Source organism: Manacus vitellinus, unplaced genomic scaffold (assembly GCF_001715985.3).
Source record: "Manacus vitellinus isolate BGI_N305 unplaced genomic scaffold, ASM171598v3 scaffold_1_pilon, whole genome shotgun sequence".
Classification (NCBI taxonomy): domain Eukaryota; kingdom Metazoa; phylum Chordata; class Aves; order Passeriformes; family Pipridae; genus Manacus; species Manacus vitellinus.
The window spans coordinates 30,694,280-30,717,799 of NW_021939396.1; the positions used below are offsets into that span (position 1 = coordinate 30,694,280).

The following is a 23,520-nucleotide window of genomic DNA, read 5'->3' on the forward strand; positions in this document are numbered from 1 at the left end:
CATGTATTGATGGATGTTGCTTTGTAGCAATATATTTCCTTGCTTTTCTGTACAAGAATAAATATACTCCTGCAAAGCACCATTATAAGCATTACGACTGTGTTCAGAAATACAAGAATGTAGATTCAAGCTGAGCTCTTATGCCAGTATATTTAAAATTATGTAGCTTTCTATCTAGATAAGACTTTAGGCTTGTGAGTTAACAGCCACTGCATCTTGGCCAATGTGGTTCCCCATTCTCCCTAATATTCCTGTCTGCACACAGACATTGTTGATGATAGCAGCAGCCATGTGCTGAACTCTTGAAACACCATAAACCAATTGACGCTGTGCATGAGGTAGGTAATAACCTGCAGTTTCTCTTGCACATATGTATTTGTCTGCTCAGTGTCCCATTGACATTGCAGCTGGAAGCACAGGTGTAAATGGGAGGAATCACTGGGAGTGTGAGGGCCATTTGTTGCTTTGTATGTCACACTCCATTTTTAAAGCACAGTATTAAACAATGACCCTTCTCTTTCTGGAGCTATTATTTTTAAAAATGAAGTAATATTCTATATTTTGATGTGTTTTTAATATAAACTAACCTTCAGGAAGCTACACTTGCTAAGGCGAAAATTTTCTCTCCTTTAACAAAGGCTAATCTAAAAGGGATAACGTGAGTCTTAAATCCCAAAGTGTTAAAACCAAATTATACTATACTTTGAAAGTTAATTATACAACAGCATACAAAAAGAAAACATCAGAGTATTATTACAATATCTCTCTATATATAATATGTGCAAAATTCAATATACAAGCTTCTTGTTACTTATCTGTGGGCTTTCTTCAAAATAATGTAAACCTTAACTTATTTAAACCAGTATAAGTAGTTTGATGTTACTCCTGGGAAACACAGATTGTCGGTACAGGAACCTCCATAGCTTGGAGGACAAGCTGAACATGGGACTCCTACTTTATATGGTGCTTCTCCAATCCAGTTCCCCCTGAAAACAAAAAAGAAAAAGAACGCTTAGTAATTTCAGAGTGGAAGAAAAAAAATCATTAAACATACTTGTTTTGAGTGACTAAAGTTCACATCTTCATTGATATCCTATAAATTGTCTGTTACTAAAATCACGATATTAATTTATTTCTGTAGTTTACCGAGAAGCAAACCAAAAAACAGCAGGAGAATGACCATGTCAACCAAAGCCAGTGACATCCATGCCATGTCCTTTCATCTCTGTGGTGAAGTCCCAGGCTTTTTGCTTTTGCTACAGCCAAGTGATTTTTGATTCTCTGATCCTGGGGCAAGAGTATTTTTTACTGGAGGGCTATATTTATGAAAAATTAGCAAAATAAGCATTGGTGCAAGGTTTTCCTTGAGCACCTTTTTGTCTAGCAGTTATCTTAAAAGCTTGTACTTAGAAGACAAAAAAACAAACTAGTTAAATCTTACTCTTAGGTTGCACTACCCTAGGTCCACACTGTGAAGGTCTGATGCTGAATTCATTGTTCAAGAAAAGAGAAGATAAAAACTATTTGCACCAGTAATGTATTAAAAAGAACTGAATTTGGGTATTTCCAAGGGTCTCATAGATGCTAATGAAAAGAGAAGGACTCCTGTCTGGTGAACAGAGCTGTGTAGTATACCCTAGGGGGAAAGGGGTAAAAAGTCTGGAAAGTGATGATATGAAAAGAGGTAACTCTGAAACATCCATGAACATCTGAAAAACGCATCCAGACTTTAAGGAGTTTATATAAACCACAAGCTTTTAGAAATTCATGCAACACTCATGATTGTAGGCAGAAAGTTAAAATTAGATTTTTATTTAAATGTTATGTCTCACAGAGCAGAGAACTTTCCTTTAGTTTGCATGTGACGTGGAATAGCAGTGAGTAATGCAATTATTTATGAAACATTTTGTCAGCCCCCACCTCCCAGCCAATAACACTGGATCAAAAGCCCTAGTCTGGGCTGTGCCTTGGAAGAAAGTAGGAATCTCAAATAATTTGCTCATTCCTACTTCTCTTCCAAATGGGTACAGCAGATTAAGTGCCCAGGAAATATATTTAGCTTGATAACAGATATGGAAATCCAGAAAGAATTTGCTGAAAACTGATTTCTGCTTCATTTTCTATGCAACACATGGCTGATTTGTGTCAGACTGTTAGATAAACTGGGGCAGGGCCTTTCTAAACTTTACAATTATCCTCCTTAACTTTATTTCCCCCCCCCTCATTTCGGAAGCACAAATATTTTTAAGTGTTACAGCATGGTATCAGTGAAAATTACTTGAGTTCTAAATCCTAAGTCTTTGCCAAATTCCAGTCTTAGTAACTCAGGTTGGGGCTGCAACATTCACTCCATTATTCTGTAGAGGAGATTCTGATGTGCTGGTTACTCGAACACAAACTACTGACTGGCAAAGAGACCTATGTGTGTGTGATCAAGGACTCTTAGCCCAACGTCCTTAAGCTAATTAAATCTTAGAAATACAAACTTAATCCCGGCAAGACCACTCAATATAATTTTTGTGACTTTGCAAGAAGTAGATGTGAAAATCACTATTCCACTACTTATGAATTAAAGGTCTATTCACAATCTCACCTCGAGAAAAACTCGTAACTCCAGGCTTTGGTTTGGTGTTTGAGAAACAGTGGGATTTTTAGACTTACAAAATACAAAATTTCATAATTCATTGGTAACTGATACACAACAATGCATCAGTTTTCAATAATATTTAGTGTATAAAACCATTTTCTTCCTATATATGAAAATGAGAGAAGTATTCTACCAAGTTTGCAATTTTTAATATTTTTTCAAATAATATTTGGGTTTTTCTTGTAAACTTTGATTTCACCTTGTCCATACTGCAGAACTAGAAGTCAGATACAGTTTTTGCTGCCTAATCTTTGCTCCCTCACACTCATTTCTTACCATCCTTTTCTAGTAAATATTAAAAAGAAAAGGACAGAGAAATCCCCTGGATTTCTAAAGTTGGTTTTTTCCCCAAGTAAGTTTTCTTACTAAATCCTATCTTGCAAAATCTTTAAAAATTCTTTTACTCATATAACAGCTAGAATAATGACATATTCTTGCATAGTCTTTACCACAAATGGACCTGTGCCACCAAGAGTTTATGGAAAACATGCTCAATTAATTATACTTAGATTCCTATACAGAACTATGTCTTTGCCTAGTATACAGTCAGAGAAACCAGTCACTTAACACTGTCCATGCTACTTTTGAAATAATGGTCCAAACCAGACCGCAAATCGAACATGGCTCAGCGCTATACTTTACTGACTCATTCTGCACCCAGAGTAATCTTGGGATGACGTCTAGGAAATGCTGGGAGAAAATTAATTTCTTCATTTCAACCTAACAGAGACCTCTGCAAGCCACTGGATATAGGGCCGCCTATTTGTGTCTATGACCTGTACTTTAACAGACCCTAATATGGAAGGCAAGATGAGATGGATTTGTAGACATGGGCCTTAGGTTGATGGACTTTATGTGGAACCAGTGTTATGGATGCCATTATGCAGCATGGTCGTAAGCAAAGGTACCCTGTGGACAACAACAAGTATCATCACTGTTCATGAATCATAGAATGGTTTGGGTTGGAAGTGACCTTAAAGATCATCTAGTTCCAATCCCACTGCCATGGGCAGGGAACCCTTCACTAAACCAGGTTGATCAGAGCCCCATCTTCAATAGCTCCAGCGATGGGGAGCCCACAACCTCTCTGGGCAACCTGTTCCAGTGCCTCACCACCCTTATAGTAAAGAATTTCTTCCTAATACCTAACCTAAACCTGTCCTCCTTCAGTTTAAGGGCATTTCCTCTTGTCCTATCACTACATGCCCTAGTGATAAGTCTCTCTTCAGACTTCTTGCAAGCCCCATTCAGGTACTGGAAGACTGATACAAGGTCTCCCTGGAGCTTTCTCTTCTTCAGGCTGAACAGCCCCAATTCTCTCAGCCTATCTTCATAAGAGAGGTGTTCCAGCCCCGTGATCAACTTAGTGGTTTTCCTGTGGACCTGCTCGAACAGATCCACATCTTTATTGTGCTGAGGACCCCAGAGCTGGATGCAGCACTCCAGGTGGAGAACAGAGTAGAGGGGAGAATCACCTCCCTTGACCTGCTGGTCATGCCTCTTTTGATGCGGCCCAGGATATGGTTGGCTTTCTGGGCTGCAAGCATGCCTTGCTGAGTCATCCACAAACACTCACAAGTCCTTCGCCTCAGGGGTGCTCTCAATTCATTCTCTACTCAGCCTGTATTTGTGCTTGGGATTGCCTCAACCCAGGTGCATCTGGCCTTACTGAACTTCATGAGGTTCGCACAGGCCCACCCCTCGGTAAATCAAATGCCTGATATAGAGAGGAATTGCTTCCCTAAGGAAGTCTAGTTCACCATGTGTATATATATAAGAGAGTGAAGAAATAGGGAATTCAAAGTAAAGTAGAGTCAGGCAAAGAAGGAAGACAAAAAAAAAAGTTTTTACAATAATATAAACAGCAACAACAGAAAACAAGGTTTTGGTTTTGGTTCATACACATCAAGTTGATTCCTTTTCTTTCTTGTACACTGAAGTCATACATTTCTGTATGTTCAGATGAAAAGTTTGAATAAAGGAACAGCCCAAATCAAAGGCACAAATAGAGGTCATGCTGCAGAAAAAGGATTAAGCAGTCCAATGAGGGGAACAAAACATGCACAAAATATAAAAATAAACAAAAATAAAGTAACTCACTTTGGGGCATAGTTGCATACCAAGTAAACAGCTCGTCGCCAAACAGATCCCCAGACGTTCATATTGTGGCACGTGTGGATTGCGCAGCCTATACGATTGGAAGTGGCCCAAACCATCTGAATAAATATTTATTATTGGTGAAGTCCAAATTGAAAAGAATAAATATACATATATATATACAATATATATATACACATTTATTTGAGAGAGGGACATATAGATACATCATAGAAAAGTTCAGCTTTGGAGAGTATATATTGAATAGAGGAAAATAATTTATACAACCTGTGTGTAATGGGTGCACATGGGTCCATAACATCGCATGGGGCATCTGGGATTGCAGTCCTGAGGATAAGGGAAAGCATAATCCTTCACCTCATCATACCATGGCTTTACCAGCTGGAGAATAGATCGATACCTGTGTTTGTTTAAAATACAGAAAGAGTAACACTGGGGGCGCAGTATTAAGCAATAATATTCTTAAGTCAAATGAACATAGATGGATGCAAACTATAGAAGAGCAGATGACCCTAGCATCAGTCCAAAATCTGGATCTCAAAGGTGGTTCAAAGGTTGACAAAATAATTGTTTTGTAGGGTATCCTTTTACCTTCCAGTTCTTACAGACAGGTTCTGGCCCAAGAATCTCAGTAGGTAGGAAGGTCCATGGTCCCAAATGCATGTAGCAGCCCAAGCCTCTGCAGATTTGGCAAGTGTTTCATCCCAGACCTAACAAAATAAAATATCCTTAGCAGTAGAACAGAAAAAAACAAATACCAATCATAGTACTAGAACACAAGAAGTATCTTAACTCACAAATATACTATTGTAACACATCAGGTCTGGAAAGATGTGAGGCAGCATGTACAGTATCCAGCAGAATTTGCCCTATTGCTGGACAGAATTCCTGCCCACATCATTAGAGGAAGCCAAGTATTCAGATCTCTCCCTTTTTTTTCTGGAAAAGCCCTTCACCTAACAGACATTCTCCTACCATTTTCCCTCCTGTGTTGATGAGATCCATGTGTGGAGAGGAGTGAAATATTGGCTGAGACTCAGATAGAAAGTGAAGTAGAGGAACATGAGGAAGAACAATTCAGCATAGGTATTACACAGCCCACAAAAACACCAAAAAATTTGAAATAGGACCTCATGAATATCTATAGCCAGAGTGAATGTGTGTGGCAGCTCTTCATATTTGAGGTCACAAGGTCAATAAAAGGGTTTACACAAAGGCAAAGACTATGAATAGTTTCCAGGTGCAGTATGAGTTTCATTACTTTATTCTGCACAGGAGCTGACATTGTTCACTGCCTGGACTAAAAGGATAACAGCTCTGTAAGAAGAGACGATTTCAATTCTTAAGTTCTGCAATGTTTGGAACATGACAAATGAACTTAAACACTATCTGCTTTATATGCCTTGCCTGCTCAATTACATGCCTGATTTGTAACTGCTGCTTTCTCCGCAGCAAAATAGCAAAACAAGCTTGCCTCAGCAATAATCAAGGTACTGACAATATAACCTACTGGAGCTCTGGATAAAGAATATCTCACTGCTATGTTATAAGTGCACACAAATCCTTGTATATCTTAGTTGCTTAAGGGATACCCAAGTAGGCTGTAGATTCTGGAATTAGATGCATATTTTGAATACCCTGTGTGGAGTGTTTAGGTGCAGGATAGTTGTAGTGACTTGCAGGTATAAAGGCAGGAACAGAATCTGGTAAAATTGCCCACGCAGCCCATTACAGCTCTTTAAAGACAAACGCAAACTCAAACTCATAAATCTCAAATGGCTATGAAACAGAGGTATGAAATAACAGGCAAAGTCAAAAATAAACTTATCAAAGCATAAGGTGGCCCATGTCACAAATATTTTCTGAATTACACGCTAATAATGATTGCTAAGACTGAATTCAGTTTTAATTTCACTAACCTGCAGAATGAAAAGGCTAATCATTGACTAGGACAGTAATTCATGCCCTGACTCTGTTAGTTTGAGAAATTTCTCTCAGTGAGAAGGACAAAATTTAGTAAATTTTATGAAATTGCTAGACCACTGAACCAAGCTTTTGTGAATGTGTAGTGGGTGAGGTACTTTCAAGATTAAAGGTGAAGTGCAACAGAGACCAATAAGAACCCTTAACGCAAATCATCCTCCATTCAAGTAGAACCACCCTAGGGACAGAAAGATAGGTGATGCTCAACACAAAGATCTATTTTACACCTGTTCAGAAAAGCTCCCAGAACAAAGTCAAAGCATGCCAGTATGAGGACAAAAGAGAGACGAAGCATGCTATGAAGGAATGGTTTTCAAGCCAAAGAACACTTAGACTTCAGCTCTGAAAAATTACTGGAGTTTCTTGGAGGAGTTAGAGATGAGTGTGTAACTAGGGAAGATAAGGCTAAGCTGGAGCATGAGGGTAAAAGAGAGGGGACATAGGACTGATATGGCACCATCCAAAGCTCAGGATGTGCTCCAGGGCCCAAGGTGAAGAAACCAGTGCATAGACATTTCTTCTGCTTTGAATCTCTGCCATTTAGTTAACTAGCTGCATGTGGCCAGTGTACAAAAAAACCTTTATAATCCCTGTGGTACAGCAGTGGTCCCAAAAAGAGGGCTTAAAGAGAAGGTACAAGCATAAAAGTCCGCCTGGGGAGTGGGCTGAAAGGCTGGGGCCACAGTGGGCGTTTGGAGCCTGCCCAGGCCCAGGGGAGCAGAGGAGCACATGGATCCAGCATGTGGGTCCAAACACAGCTGCCTGGTGTGTATCCATAAGGGGCTGCTCCGCCAGGACTGTGACACCCCATAAACACCCTCCTTTGCTGGGATTAATCATGCTTCTGGCATGAGTGCTCCTGCCAGGAGGCTGAACATGAGGTTTGCATGCTTGCTCCCAAGTGACCTGGCTGCACTCCCACAATAATCTAAATGTGTACTGTATTTGCACAAACAGTGCCGAGATCCTGATTTCCACACAGCATATTTTTGTGTACTAAATTGCCTTGCAAAATAGCATACTAGGTGTTTGAAAGAAATGTGAAGACTGGATTAGGTTTTCACTATTAAAAGCCTCTCAAATGAGGCACAGTCCCTGCCTTGGACATTGAGAGTATTTCTAGTTCACTTTCACTTCTTCTCAGCTTCATTTTCTGGTTATCAGGAATCATCTGAAGCATTTGATTGGTAAAGTTTCAGAGTGTTCTTTCAAACTCAGTTAAAATGTCATGGGTTTGTCATATATAGTACACTCTGTTTTCTGTTATCTTTTTACTCTTGACCAGTTTCTGGACAGAATAAATTTTTGGCAAACATAAAAAAAATAGAGACAAAGAGAAAGAAAATAACTACTGACTAAGAAATAAGGGGCAGGTGAGCATATGCAGCATCTTTCAATTTCCTCTATTTCTTCATTAGCAGGTTGATGAAAAGCCTTTGTACAGAGTCCCATACTGGTATGTAAGTCATTTGTATTTCAAGGAAGAAGTCGAAGTGGTTCACCTTCCTTATTTTATTATATTTTACATTCCTAGAAGAAAAGGTGAACTGGCTCTAGATTAACAACAGAAGAAGAGAAGGCATTAGGGAGACTTTATAGAGTCTTCCAGTACCTGAAGTGAGCCTGCAAGAAAGATGGAGAGAGACTTTTTGCACTGGGATGAAGTGATAGGACAAGGGGGAATGGTTTTAAGCTGAAAGTGGGAAGGTTTAGATTAGATATTAGGAAGAAGTTATTTACTGAGAGGATGGTGAGACTCTGAAACAGGTTGCCCAGAGAAACTGCTGATGCCCCATCCCTGGAAGTGTTCAAGGCCGGGTTGGATGGGACTCTGATTAAGCTGGTACATAGATGATCTTTAAGGTCCTGTATAACCCAAATGATCCTATGATTCTATAAAAAGGTAAGCAACTAATATAAACTGAAGTAGAAAAACTTGTCTCGTAATGACCTAAAGTCTTCTAAATTGTCAGAGAATGTACCATTAGTTCAGCCCTTTCAAAAAAAATCTAATCTTGAGTCCACACTTGTAATAATTTGTATCTCAGTTCAGTCCCCTGTTTTGGGCATGCAAGAGAACAGGGTAAAGACATTTAGATTTTTGAACCCATGAGGCTTCGTTGTTGTACATAGATAAATAGCATATAAAGAAATACAAAAATACTCTAAAAAGAGAAACTGAAGTAACTAGAAAGCAAGAGGGACAGTTTTTGTATGAGGAGAAATTAAAAAGCTCGAGGTAATTAGCAAAGAGTTATAAAAACCCAAAGTGATAAACAAAACTATAAACTCTGAAATTATGGACAATCCAGTGTTCCTATTAAGCACATCAGAGAGAGTTGCTTGACATGAACACAAAATTGTAAAAGGGAAAAAGGAGAAAGACTTCCATACTCAGTGGGTTAAGGTCCGAGAAGGTGACTCATCCTTAAATGCTGATCATGCAAACTCCCACTGCCAAACTATGCTTATTCTCTCCCTGGAGATAGCAAATCTTCATTTGCTAGGTTGTAAGTAGTTGGGGAAGAAATCACCCTCCTTCCATACAGTATAAAGATCCGCTTAAAGCTCCATATCACTGATTTGGTCCATCATGGAAACCCTCCCACCCCTCAACTGGGTCTAACTGAGCTGCAATAGAGTTAAAGTATGTCACCACACTTCCACTGGCAACTTGAAATGAACATCCTTTGGCCAATTTACTTTTCTTTCTTGAGCCAAAGACTAATTTCCTAGAAAGCTGTCTGTGCTCTCTGCAAAACAACACTTTAAAACTACACGTCACTTGAAAATTCTCGAGAGGACTGAACACAAGGAACAAGACAGTGCTTCTACACAGGGTATTTCAACACCAGAGACCACTTTGTGAGGCAGCTCTGGGGTGTTCTCTGCACTCACACAGCACATGCATCTTGAGAGTTAGGAGTATAATCTTAGCATTAATACAGTCAGCAGGAATTTTGCCAGTGAGCCAGAATTTCATCCAAGTTTTTGTTTTGTTTTGGTTTTTTTTTGTTTCCATCAGTAAACAAATAGTAAAATATTTAATCCATAGAATGTGTAATAAGCAATAGTGTACAACAAAATCTCCTTCTTGTTGAACGAAATTTCTTGAAGCCCAAAAAGTGAACTAACTTCCCCAAGGGAAGCCTTTTAATTTTGTGGGTCACAGTTGCCTTGTACCCTCCCTTTTTATAGCTGTTTCTATAGCTGTCTCTCACTCATTCTTAGATAATTTATATGTAGAAGGGATGAAGTTGCCCTTTTGTTCTTTATTGGAATAGCTTTGTTGGAACAGGAGGTGCTGGTCACAACTATGCTCTTAGATATTAAAAAAATTATGAAGCTCAATAAACAATCTGATGATGAAAAAGAAACCACTACAATATTGCAAAGATCCACAACATTTGTTGAAAAATAATTGGCTGTTCTCTTCCTACATTAATGGCTATGTTTTAATGTGAGGAATTGTGTACATAACCATTTCTAACTATAACTTGAATGGTTCTGCTCATTTTCATTGCAGGCAGAATTGTACTCCAAATATCAATCATTTAAATGCAGTAGCTTTCTCTTGACCCTCTGCTCAATACATATCTTGGGAGGCAAACATAATCACTAAAGGACTGATGTATTATTAAAAATATGCTGCTACTCTGGATACGTTTACCCTATGGTAATCTTATTTGTAAAGAAAAAAGTTTCAAATTCCTTGTTTTAAAAGGCCTACTGCAACATCTGTTAGCAGAGCCTGAACAAGTGATTAGAAGTGTTCCACGTATTTGTTTTGGTAAACTTGTTCACCGTCTTCTACTTACAGATAAAGTAGTGAGGTCACCTTGTTGCTTTCAGCTTTACCTCCTATTTCTGCAACAGAAGGAGAAAGCTATTCCACTTAAATGAGTACTTACAGAGAAGACTAAGAGGACTACAACCTTTTGTGTGGCAAAACTGAGAAGTGTTCCATGAAAAAGATAGGTTCTTAAGGAGTGCCTGACATTAACTCTTTCACCTAGCCATACTGAAGGCCTGTAATAAATATATGCCCCCTGCTTTAATAAAGGTACAGACCCAAAATGACACGTTTCCTTGATATCAATAAAATCCCAAGGCCCAATATTTCTGTAGCACCAGTGGTGGGCTTCATAACCTGAAAATGATGCTTTTAATCTCTGCTTTGCTTTAGTCAGTGTAATTGAACTGTGATTTCACATATCCATCATTTTCAGATGTTCTCAGCAAACCTGACTTAACATTGTTGTGTCTCTATGCAGGCCTTGTTGTATGAGAGACATCACTACCAAATCAAGTGACAATGAACTCTCCTCTTCTCTGCGAGTACTCTGAAATGGTTATTAATGGCAACAGGTAGCAAGAATTTGTGATCTAAATACAAAGGGAGCAGAATACACAGTGGTACACTGTATTAATGATTCTTTCATTCTGTGTAGGTATCTGTGTGTAAACTGGAAGCTTTTAGAAGTGTTTAAATATTAAAAAAAAATTAGATACATAGTAGCGTTCCTTCCCTGAGATTGTAAGATAGAACACATGGGCTAACTGGGGAATCCGTCAAGATATGTTTTCAACCTCATAGCCTAGGGGCTCTGCTAATGACCATTTTAAAGCCCTTGAGGGATCCAAAATTGTGCTTTCATTTTTCTTTTGCCATCATGATCCTTGATCTTTCTTGGCTCTGTTTCATTGCCAGTAGCAAGGAAGCTCTCCTCAGTTGCACAAGAGTACAAGGGAACCTCATCAGAGCACTGCTGTGAGTATTAAATACCAGAAGCAGTCTTCAATACTTCACTGTTTGGGTTTAGTTTGTTGTGGTCTTTTAATATGACACAGTATTATGCATATTTCTCAACGATAAAACAAATACCTTAGGCAAAACATGGTCACCCACTACCTTCCTAGGAATTCCCCCAGTGCCCATAGAGTGAGGGTTGCTGATCATAATGACAGAACAGTTGTGGCATGACTAGACCCTCAGCTGGCTGCCTCCAGCTGTACAGCTGGAGTGACAAGTACCAGGTACAAATCCAGAGCAAACAGGTGAAGTATGCTGTTTTAATCAGTCCCCTCTACAACAGCTTCTTTACAGGACTGCAGTTAGGTGATGAGATGGCAAATGAAATGCTGGGATATGCAATTTGAATAGAGTTGCATGGCAACACTTCTACACTTTGAAGGAATAAAAAGTGGCAATTTGTTTCCCAGTTTTGGCATCTTATTTGTCATTAATATATGTTTACTGTGGACTCACATTAGTGATGTTCAGATTGTTATTTTGCACAAACAAATCCATAGTGGTTCCTAGGCACCTCAGAAAGAAAGCCAGTAGGACCTTTTAGCAGTGATCAGTCAAAAAATTAGCCTTTTCATCTCAGACCTTTTATTTTACTCTCCAGCAGCCCTGTGCTTCTGTTTGTTTGCCCAGTTGAAGATCAAAAATTCTTGCTCCCAGAATGGCAGCAAGTGAGAAAGAAGAAGACCTTGACTCAAGCAATTTCTTCCTCCAGGGAAAACACTGTGAAGCCAAGGGATGAAGTCTGACATGTCCAGTCCATCTGTGCAGCTGCATTCCACAGCTGCTAGTGCAAGTCCCAGAGCGGATTAGCACATGTAGGCTGCTACTCTCCAGCATACAGGTCTGTCCTCACAGGTCACTCAGCCTTGGACCAGCCACACCGTTTGCACAGTGGCTGTTTCTCTGAAATCCCACAGTGGGGTGCAGGGTACAACTTCTCCCCTTCATTTTCATACAGTCAAACCTGTAGCATTTTAAGGTCTAGAAACTTTCTGTAGAACCCCCCTTCCACATTCACTACCACAAATCTGGCACAAAGCTTAATAAAACAATCCAACAGCCCTTCTGCTTGCATGCTTTTTCAGCAAAGTGACTGAAGGAACCTTGTCTCTTTGCCTTCACTTTTTCTCAATACACACTGTGTGGTGAAAACATATGAGCTCACTGGAACTTATAGACAGATTTGGCAAACTTTACGTATTTATTTGGCCTTGAGATCATTTGGACTCTAGGTTCTCTCTCTAGGAATATGAATATTTTTTAATCTCAACTTCCACCTGTTAGAAATTTTTCTGTGCTTATTGTAATTGGTGGCTACCACAGATGTAGGTCCTTTCTCACATGCATTAGGTAATAATTAGAAAGTTTACACAGAAAATTGCCAGTCTGCCCTCTAAAGAAAAATATCTTCATGGGAATTGCAGCTCTGTACGTCATTCCTTTGCAAATAAATAGAGGGTTAATACATCAAGCTGCTTGTCCAATACTCCACTGCAACTCAAAGTAAATCTGTGCAATGTTTTATGGTAAATTTACTCTCATATAACCAAAGCTCCAAACATCTGATTCACACTCCTGAAGGGTTCAGTATTAGAAGGTCTGTCTTAATCAGTGCATCACCAGACAGATGTCCAAGAAACCTCACTGCCAGAAACACTCCTCTTATGAAAATTCAAGTCTATATTTTACACAGGAGTTTATGTTCCTGGGTGTCTATTTTGCGCAAATAAAAAGGTCTATCATTTAAGCTTGACCACTGCAAATAGTCAATTTGTTTCTTCTAAAGGTTGTCTGCATTTCTTTTCATATTTGGCACCAGGCTTTTAAACAACAAGAAAAAAAGAAAATTGGTAGGCTGTCAGATTTAATAACAATAAGCTTCCCTGCTATGCTATTATTTGTTTAGTTCTTGGAAAAGTAAAGTATCAGAGCTACATATCTTAAAATATTCAGTGCTTTTCTAACCTACTGCAAGACATATTTTAGTTGGCAAAAACTTATCTTAGAAGTGGTAACAAAAAGGACCAAACTTTGCCTAGCTCCATGTCGCCCTGACAATTGGTCATAAGTCCGAACAGGAGAGTGTCTGACCTCTATTATTTTATATGTGATTAGAGCAAATTTTCTTTTCTTAGAAACACAAAATGCGAATGAAAAATATACGTATTGTATTGTATTGTTTTGTTTCTCATCTATATGAAAAAAACCCATTTTCTCTACTTATTTTTGTTACTAACCACTGAAGTTTTTTATTAAAAGATAAAAATGTTCCTAATTTCTTCAAAAGTTTTCAAAGAAAATACTTACAATATTCTAAGTAGCTTTAGCTGAAAGACATAGCAGCATGACACAAAAGAAAACACATAGAAGCTTCTTCTTTCTACAGAATAAAGATTAAGAAAAATAGTTCTTTATTCTCAGAAGAAGAGAGCTCAATTTAAGATTTTTTCTCTTGATACAGATTAACAGATATCACAAAAATCGATATAGGTGCAAAACCCGTTCATTCTCAGTTGTGTTAAAATAGACCCAAAACCCCATCCGAGGGCACCTGCAAATGCATTCATACATGGAGATGCCTGAGCTGAAGATGCTGTTCTGTGTACAAAAAGCAAACAAGGGGCTATCCTGGGATTTCCATCTTTTGCTGTCTTTAGGATACACATTTTCAAAGACCTTGATAGATTATTTCTCTTTTCAGGTATGGAAAGAGGATAAAAAAGTTGAGAGGTTTAAGGTTACTATCATCTCCATTCATGTATGAAACAAAGTACTGTGTACTTTGGATCAAGATTCTTGTGAAAAATGCCCTGTCTCTGTTTTTAGCCAAGGAGTTCAAGAGGTGCTACATTTAATAATAAAGGAATGTCTAAATCTGAGGGCTCTGGGCAGCCTCCTTTTTTTCTGAGACTCTACTATGTTGGTTGTTGTTTGTTTAAACTCCTAGAAGGCTTTGTGCTAATACTAAATTTAAATAATGTAAATATTCTCTTCTAAAACACCATCAAGATGGATGTTATGCATAAAACATTGGAATGGAGCTCTAGTACCAAAGCAAGTTTAGCACAGTCATTTTCTTTCAAAATACTTATCAACAACAGCATTTTTGGGGAGTATTTTCAGATTTTTCAAGGAGCACTTTCTAGGAGAGTCTTTTCCATTCAACTTTTCAACAGGTCTTCTATCGTTCACTCTGAACGTAAAAGATGGCTTTTGTACTTCATATAGCTAGCATCCATTTGGATTTGACCCCAGATAAACACCAGTTACTGAGACTGAACAGGCTTTCCTAGCTTTCTGTAAATGAAACTGCTAGAAAAATGGGCAGCATCCTACATCTCAGTGATAGCCAAGTGCTGCATTATTGACCATGGTGCACTAGGAAACAGATAAGTGGCTAAACTCACCTGTGAGAGGTAGGTAACTCTATTGTGCCAAAATTCGTGGAAAGTAAGCTCCATCTATTCTTGCTTTATTTCAGCTCACTGTCAGTTGCCACATTGTGCCTCCACTGAAGAAAAAGACTGAGTCTGCTGTTAAATAACTGCTTCCTTTCCAAGCTGTGATGCAGACAAACACCCTTAACTGTAACCATGTAAATCACATCACTTCGTTCTGTACTATTCTAACTTGCTGAGAGGATCAATATTCCAGAATTCATTAGTCCACGATCTTCAGACACTCCAGGTGCTGGGTTATGGTACTAGGCAGAAGGGACATAACCAACTGGCTGAACAGAAGCACAAGTAGTAAGAGGCAGAAACTGGAACCAGTGAACACATTCCACCATTACACCCCTTCTCATTTGTTCTTACATCACTTGTGAATTCCCAGCAGAGAGCAAGCTAAAAGCTATGGCAAATTGGGATAGGTGGACCACAGTGGGGAAGCTCCAAGCATCTTGATCTCTCTCCTCCCAGAAGACTGGGGTGGACTACACTTACCTTTAGGGTTTTGCTTTTTGCTCTGGCATGATGAAAAGTATATTAAGATCTTTGTACCCTGACTCATCATCTGATTACTTTATTTCAACTTTCACCAGGTATATGGGATTTAAGAGAACAGGGCTACTCAATGGAAAAAGTAGGCTGCCAGTAACTTCTACGGTAAATTCTTTATTGCATTATGGCACTTGTGTCCTTGAACATGCCTGGCTAAAATGATGGGCCTAATCTTCTTTGACATTGAAGGGTGTGTTCACTAATTTAACAAAGGAGCTGTAAATGGAGTGCAACTGTCATTTGATCCAATATGCAGAAGTATTGTAACGACATACACATGGAAATTAAGGAACAATAATATGCATAAATGCATCTTAATGCCAAGAAAACTGTCAGTAAATATGTAAAGGGTAATGATTGAAATGAAAAAGTATAGCAATACTATTGGCAGTTAAAAATGCATATAAAGATTAATTATCTGAGTTTTAAAGGGAAATATTTAAGTTAGACATTTGGAAATTATTTCTATTCCTAAGGTAAAATATTTGCCAAGAGATGTGACTGAGACAGCATCACTATATGTGTTCAGGAATAGACAAGATGAAAACCATATGTATGTAATGCAGAAGGAAGTCCTGCAGCAGGCCAGGGATAAACTACATGAATTAAGAGATCCTATCCAACTCATTAGACATAAATCTTGAAGGAACTAGCCCTGCAACCCTTACTCACAGACATGTATGATTTCAGTGGGACCACAGAGATAAACCAGAGCAAATGACTCAAGAACAAAATGTCCTTTAAAGTTTAGAATGGTCTGTAAGAAACCATACTGACAACAGCAAAAAAAAAATTGTTTATCAGAAATGCTTTTGAATTGTAGAGAAAACCAAATTAACTCAGTCTTTCCATGCCCATATAAAAGGTATTAAATAGGACTTTGGAAAACTTGAAGTAGGTTTGTTGTTTGTTTTTTTTTTTTCATTTTGTCTTACCCATCACCTACTGCATATTCACAGAACATCTTTAAGATCACCTTGACAGCAAGAGATTTTTATCAAGACTTTCAGATTTAGAAGTGACATAATAATGCACTTATTTACATTTATGACCACTAAGTAGGTTATTTTCTTGCTTCTCTGACCTGACTTTGTCTCGTCTGCAAATTATCTGGGACAAGAAGCTAAGTATCCAAATTCATCACCTCAGCAAAGAGGGTCTTTCCTGAAGCATACAGAGTACACAGATTTCCAGCATGACACACATGGGCTCCTTCACAGGACTACAGGAACTTCTTTTGGAACACAATTACTTTTCTTTTAGAATAATAGGTAATTTCATTTGTCCATGTTATCACGGTCTTTTATGCAGATTTACTAGAAACTGATAGGCTCATATTCTTCATTCCCTTCCAGTTCCCCTGCCACCTGCTGATGAGAAACACAAAATAACTCCTAGGTAGCCAAAATCACAGTCACAGAGTATTTTAAGTTGTAAGGGACCCACAAGGATCATCCAGTCCAACTCTTAAGTAAATGTCCTGTATGGGGATCAAACCTGCGACCATAGCATTATTAGCACCATGCTCTAACCAACTCAGCTAAACTCAGTTCTGGCTAGTCTGCAAATCTTTTACTGTTTTGAGTCCTACAAAGTGACATGTTCAACAAGGGGCAGGTTTTCCCAAATACAAAAGTGCAGTTACACATCACTGAAAAAAAAGAATTAAAATTGAACATTTGAATATCTGAACATCTTCTGTTCATTAGCAGGCTCAGGTTTATTTAGAGCGCTTTTTTCTCCTAAAATTTTAAATCTTCAGGCATAATTCCACAAACACACTTCTGAGTATGCAATCCTGTCCCCTCTATTATACTTCAGACATGTTACTCCCATTCTACTAATGACTGTGTTGATCCACACTGGGCTCAGGACTCATCCTTGCAGAACCAGCAGTGAACTACTCACAGCTTGTCTTTTGCTATGGCTCTTCAACAAGTTATTCAGATCACCTTAGAGTACTCTTAAGTAAAACCCACTTTGCCTATGGGAATTCCATGGAGGATAGTGTTCAATGCTCATTAAGGTCCTGTTCTACCAGTTACTACTTCTGCATGCAACACTGAAAAGAGCATGCCTGTGTGCATACCTTCTCAGCCAGCATGCACACAGTGACATGGGTTGCAACAAAGACCATATGGACTACAAAGAAAGTGACCTCAAGTGGGGATGACTGTAAGGAAGGTAAAACAACATCTGATCCTATGAGAATCAGATATTTCATTAATGAATGTTTTGGGAGCCTAAAGGTAGTATCAATGCACACTAAAAGGCATGTTTTATGAGACTCAAATTTCAGCTGACAGTATATTGCAAATATTTACTGGCCTACAAAGTAGCTGAGATGTTCCAAAAAGGCAAAACAGACCTCTATAGTACAGAATTAGCATTCACAGAAAGGGATTTGTTTGTTCACAAGCTTCCACTGTATCTACAGATTTACAAACTTTGCACACTAGACAGCTGCTGGCAAATCTACACATCACTTTTTCTGAATCATGAATTTTATGGAATTATTCTGCTTTCTTCAGAAAAAATATGCAAAGCCAAGTAGATGGTTTTCACCCTTTGCCAGGTCAAAAGTATGGTGTCATCTTTCTTTCCGCAGGTACACCCTCAGCTTTTAGAGCACAAGCAGCCTAAAGTAAAACAGTCTTAGGATGATGAAGAAAGATCCAAATTAAAATAAAGACTCATTAATTCTATATTATTGGCTTAGAAGTTCTTGTTCTCTTTTCACATATACAATGACTAAATTTGTACCTGTAGAAAAACATCCAGTTGAAGGCATCAGTAACACCAGAATCAGAACCAAAAGGAGGACTACTTTGAAGTCTAACACATAGGATGCCAATGTCCCAACAGAAAGATTTACCAAAGTATAACTGGCATTAAGACACACCAATTTCTTTCACTGCAGACTGAAAATAAAGCAATGACTCCCATCACAGTTTTTCACTCCTCAGTTGTTCAGTTTCCTTGGGGAGTGCATACAGCAACAGGCTGGAGCAGCACTAAGACATACCTCTCCCAAAGAGAATTAAAACACTTCCCCAGCTGTTACTGCAGTGTTTATCTGACTTTCCCCTACCCAATGCATGTGAATTCAAAGCTGTTCTTCAAGACCTCTCATCCAGAGCCCTACAGCACATAAACTTTCTAGACAGTAAGGGCAGAGAAAATAATGCCCAGGGAGTGCAGAGTATCTATAAATGCACTGAACATGCAAGAAGCAGACTGTACTGGGGAAGGAACAGAATGTGCCAAGAAAAAAAACAGCCAAAAAGGTTGGGTGTGGAGAACTGGAATCACAAGAACCAACCCATACAACTAAATCCTGAGTTGTTACCAGGGTGGAATAAAAAGCAAATGGAACTGTACAGAAGTGAGAATGTGACACAGTAATTCATGAGAACAGTTCCTAACAGAATTAGGAAAAAACAACAAAACACTATTTAATATGACCAATAAGAGAGAAAATATGAGAAAATATCTTTCTCTTGTGCTTCTAAACGGCTTAGTTTTTCTCTACCTTAACACACTTACAAAAGATTTCCACAATCTACTGCATCTGTAAGCAATTCCAGCTCTCTAACATGTGACATCCGTTTTAATCATTGTTAGGGAAAATGGGAAAGGCCATTTACTTCACTACCCCTGCACTTTTCCATAGTATTCAGGACAAGAACACACACTCTGTAAGGTTCTTTCAAGTACAGTGAACGTTCTCTGCTGGTAATGACAATATGTTTGCTGTCTTATTAATGAAAATGAGTATTGAGTGACACAACATCTTTTATATATAGCAGCAGCAACCTCGTATCCCTGTAAGATACAACAGGTGCTGTGCCACATACTGAAATTATTCAGAGAGCAAAGAATGGACAAAGCAAACTCAAATGGGCATTAGTCAGACTGGTGTCTCCAGTCTTGGCATGGCTTACCAGCACCATGCCATCTTCAAGGCCTTCCTACCAAAACCCTTCTGTAGCCACAGAGGTAAAAAGCTACACAGATGCTGCCATGACTTCAACAGAGATGGCAGAGCACATTACCACGTGTGATGTTGCTCACTGGGCTTTTTTTGCTCTGTAGTTACATGGGACATACATAGACTTACTCAATTTTGAAGGAGAATTGGTGGCAAAGGGGTTGTGTGTCACTTAGGGATCAAAGCTCAAGCTGCACTCTGGATCATCACCTATGTAGCCTGCAGTCCTGCTTTGAATTTTGCAGCATGAAGTCACAAAGTACTTTCAGACTGGAAAACCAAATGTGAAAGCAAGCCTTAGACATTGCACGTGAGACTACTGATGGGGCTGATGCTGACAGGAACACAAGTACATCCTACGACTGGCTGGTACTGGTAAAAGCAATAGTAAGAAAGGCAAGGAAAAGAATAGCATGGAAGCTGTAAAGACCATGCCTTCAATCTGGATTTTGTATCTGTGCTGCAGCAAAGCTGCAGCAGAATACCCAACCAATATAGATAAAATCTTTGCAGTTTATGTATAGGGTTAAATAGATTTAATCGAGGAAACTTGATCTCTATTTTAAAGGGTTTTTTACTGAACAGGCTAAGAACACTGTACTCTACAAACCCTTTGGGAGTATGACAGGGTGCTGGCTTCACTTAAGCAAACTGCAGGAGCACATTTCTAAAAGACACAAGCCAAGGAAGGGCATGGTAGGCTGCCATTCCCTCAGACATTACAACAAAGTTTATTTATGCAGAATCAAAGGAAACGTCAGTGGAGAGCACAGCAATGAAAATGATGACTGAGCTTGACTTCTGACCTCTTTGTTTTTTCTGTCTCTGACCTTTCCACTTAAACAGACTTCAAACTCAGCCTATGGTCTTCATTCTGCAATATTTTGAGTGCACTCAGCATTTTGAGGTGCTGCTGGGATGTGTTGAACAGATTATATGATCAAATCCAGATTTAGGTAATGTCTGTGATAGAAACCATGTCCAAATTGTTACTCGTTAGCTGCTAAAAAAGGAGGAATTGCTATTACTGTTATCCTCCTTTTATGTCAAGTTGATGGTATCCTGTTTCTCAAACCTGTTAACCGTCTGTTGTCACATGAGAAACTCTGTGACTTAAAGCATTTCTTATGGTGCTGACACAATGTGTCTGGGCTTTCAAAACAATGTGAATGTCTTACTTAGAAAATAAAAAAAATTTTGGTCGACCAGCCTATGTTTAACACTAGAGGTCCAGTATGCATGCATTCAAAGTTGGAACACAAAATAGCAAACACATTGCTTTAGCTAGCAGAGCTAAGTATGAAATCACAGTGAATGAATAACTTCTATCATACCTGCAGGAACAGATAATTCATATAATAAGTACTTGGCCATAAGGGGGAAAATGAGCACACTGAAATCCTATATATTAGCAAAACATTTGAAAGCAACATTGTATTTGATGGAAAAATAAAGGTATTAAGTGTTCATAAACAATATGCAGTAAGTAAAACATATGAACAGGAGCCAAACAGTGCATCAGATGAATTACTCTGCAAATACAGTCTTACCATATTCCTTCCAAAAGTATTATGTGTGAAAGAAATTAGAAATGGTCATTAGCTACTTTTTTTTACGCGCATCAGGGCAACGATTTTCAGTGTGGTCCACAAAAACAACAGGACTACTAATGATGAGAACTTTAAACACTTGTGATCACAGGTTGTGATTGTATACTGTTCCTCAAGCCAATAAGCAGTTAACTCACCACTTCATTTACTTGGGTCTTAGAACCTTCACTGGGACGACACATGGAAATGAAAATTGAACAGGGCAAATAAGAGGTTCAGAGTTCAGTATTTAGCTTTTGCTTTCTTAAGTTAATGTGGCTTTAAAAATGTAAGGACAGGACATTTTAGTAAGCAATAATAGATAAAAACCCATTTATCTACTTAACTGAACCCTTGAAATCTGTTTAAGAAAATTAAATTGCTGACTTACAGTTTGTTTTACTCTGAAATAAACAAATTTCACTTACCATATATTCCATGTTGGAAGCAGGTGGGAAGACTTTGCCTCTGACTTGATTATGATAATCAAGAATGGCAATCATGTCATTCTGTGAAATGTAGCGCTTCCGCCTGGCTTTGGGAATGTTTGCAGAGTCCAGATGAGCTGCCAAAGCCGTCTCAATGTCAGTGAAATTATTGTCTGACAGGAATAGGTCAGTGGAGTTGGGCAACACTAATGCACTTGTTTCACAGAGAACGGAAAATAAGAGAGTACAACTGATTGCAGCAATTACTGTCATTTTGGGGCCAAAGGAGAGAGATAGGCCACAGAGGAACTCTGCTTTAAGTCAGGGCAGCAGAAAACAGATCTGTAGAAGAGAAGATGTCAAAGATGTGATTCTGTGTATCTGGGTAACAAGACAAAGTGAACTGGCAGGCTGTGACTAGAAAAATTATTCTGTCTTTCAGCTCAATCATAAAAACAATCAGAACACGTGTTGCTGAGCAATTTTCAATAACTGTATTAAGTGATAATAATATTCTTACTAAACACATCAAATGAAGTATCATTATACCATTAATTACATGATCATGGCTAGTAGAATTCCTGAAATAGTGACAGTGCTATCACATCAGATCAGTCCATATACCACACTATAAATCTGAAATGGGGAGACTGCAAGAAACCTCATATCATGTTTTCCACTGAAAGTGAAAATATACATCCTAGCCTAAGCCAATCCCATAGGCATGGGTTGTTTTGACACAATGTGGCAGAGATAAACTCATAGGCAAAAGAAAACATATAAAGCATGAAAGCAGGACATCTTAGAAATAGCATTCAAAACTTAAGTTCAGCAAAATGTGATAAGCATTGAAAAAACTGCATGCAAAGCAAACTTATGGAGCTGAATGGCTTACCTCTGGATAATACCAAGAAAAAAAAAGAACTGAGTCTATTGTTCTCCCAGTATATATAGCACTCCCCTATGTGATGATATGAACCTTTGTGAAAGAGTGTCTCTTATTACAACGCCCCAAAGGACTAAACTCTGCTAGTTGTGAAGCTTCTGGCCAGGGGCGCTGCTAACAGCTTTTATATGTTACAGCCTGTGAGAGCCAGTACGGGCAGTCTCTCGGAGGGTCCCTCTCAGCCAAGGCGGGCGGGAGGGGCTTTGCGAGCACGCGGCAGCCATTGGGTGGCACCCCGGAGGGTGGGTGCTTTGGGAACGCAATCACACCCCTGGCTACCGGAGCACAAAGAGGCAATGTGCAGGACTCCTTTTTCGTTACTTCCTACCTTTCTTCCTTTTTTTTTTTTTTTTTTTTTTTTTCCCCCTCCGTGTTTGTTTCTTTCCTCATTTCCCGAGCATCATGCTAGCTCGGTAAACGATGTTTTACGCAGCTCCACGAGCCCGCACGGCGCAGTTCGCAAACCTGAGTTTGTTGTCCCAGCCACGGGAAATGGAATCCGCGCAACGCCGTCCCCCCGGCACGGCCCGGCCCGGCCCGGCCCGCCGCGCCGGCGCGCGGCGGGGATGTCCCCGGACCCCGCCGGGCAGCGGAGGGCGGGCGAGGGGCGGTGCGGGGCGAGCGGCCCCGCTCCATTCATCGCCTCTCCCCGAGCCGCCGCTCCCCCCGCCGCTCGCCCCCTTCTCCTCCTCCCTCGCCAGCTCACCCTCCGAGGCACAGGCAGAGCTCCGGTCAGGTCGTGGCTGTCCCATTGCAGTTACCTGAACGCCTGCTCGGGAGAAGCTGCGGGAGCAGCAGGACCGAAAGCTCACGCCAGTGCCTGGGAGACATGTGTTTCCCATTAACTAGCCTATAGCTGGAATTATTTAAGCACAGAAGGGTCCAGCCACTCACACAGCAGAGCTAAGGGCATAACACCGAGACCATGACGAAAGCAATCAGAGAGAAGCAGCAACAGCCAGCAATTGTGTCCTGGGGACAGCGGATGGGAGCTATACAATGTC

The 23,520-nt window shown here is 39.5% G+C and overlaps 1 protein-coding gene across 1 annotated transcript; it reads right to left on the reverse strand.

The window, feature by feature from the left end:
• Positions 1 to 555: 555 nt before the first annotated feature.
• Positions 556 to 22,642, reverse strand: PI15 (peptidase inhibitor 15). The gene is made up of 6 exons (XM_008932194.2): positions 22,466 to 22,642; positions 21,571 to 21,912; positions 5,357 to 5,475; positions 5,033 to 5,165; positions 4,748 to 4,863; positions 556 to 986 (listed from the first exon to the last, which is right to left on the reverse strand). The coding sequence occupies exons 2-6, from the start codon at positions 21,841 to 21,843 to the stop codon at positions 851 to 853; spliced, it is 777 nt and encodes a 258-aa protein (XP_008930442.1). The 5' UTR covers positions 21,844 to 21,912; positions 22,466 to 22,642; the 3' UTR covers positions 556 to 850.
• Between the last annotated feature and the right edge of the window lie 878 nt (positions 22,643 to 23,520).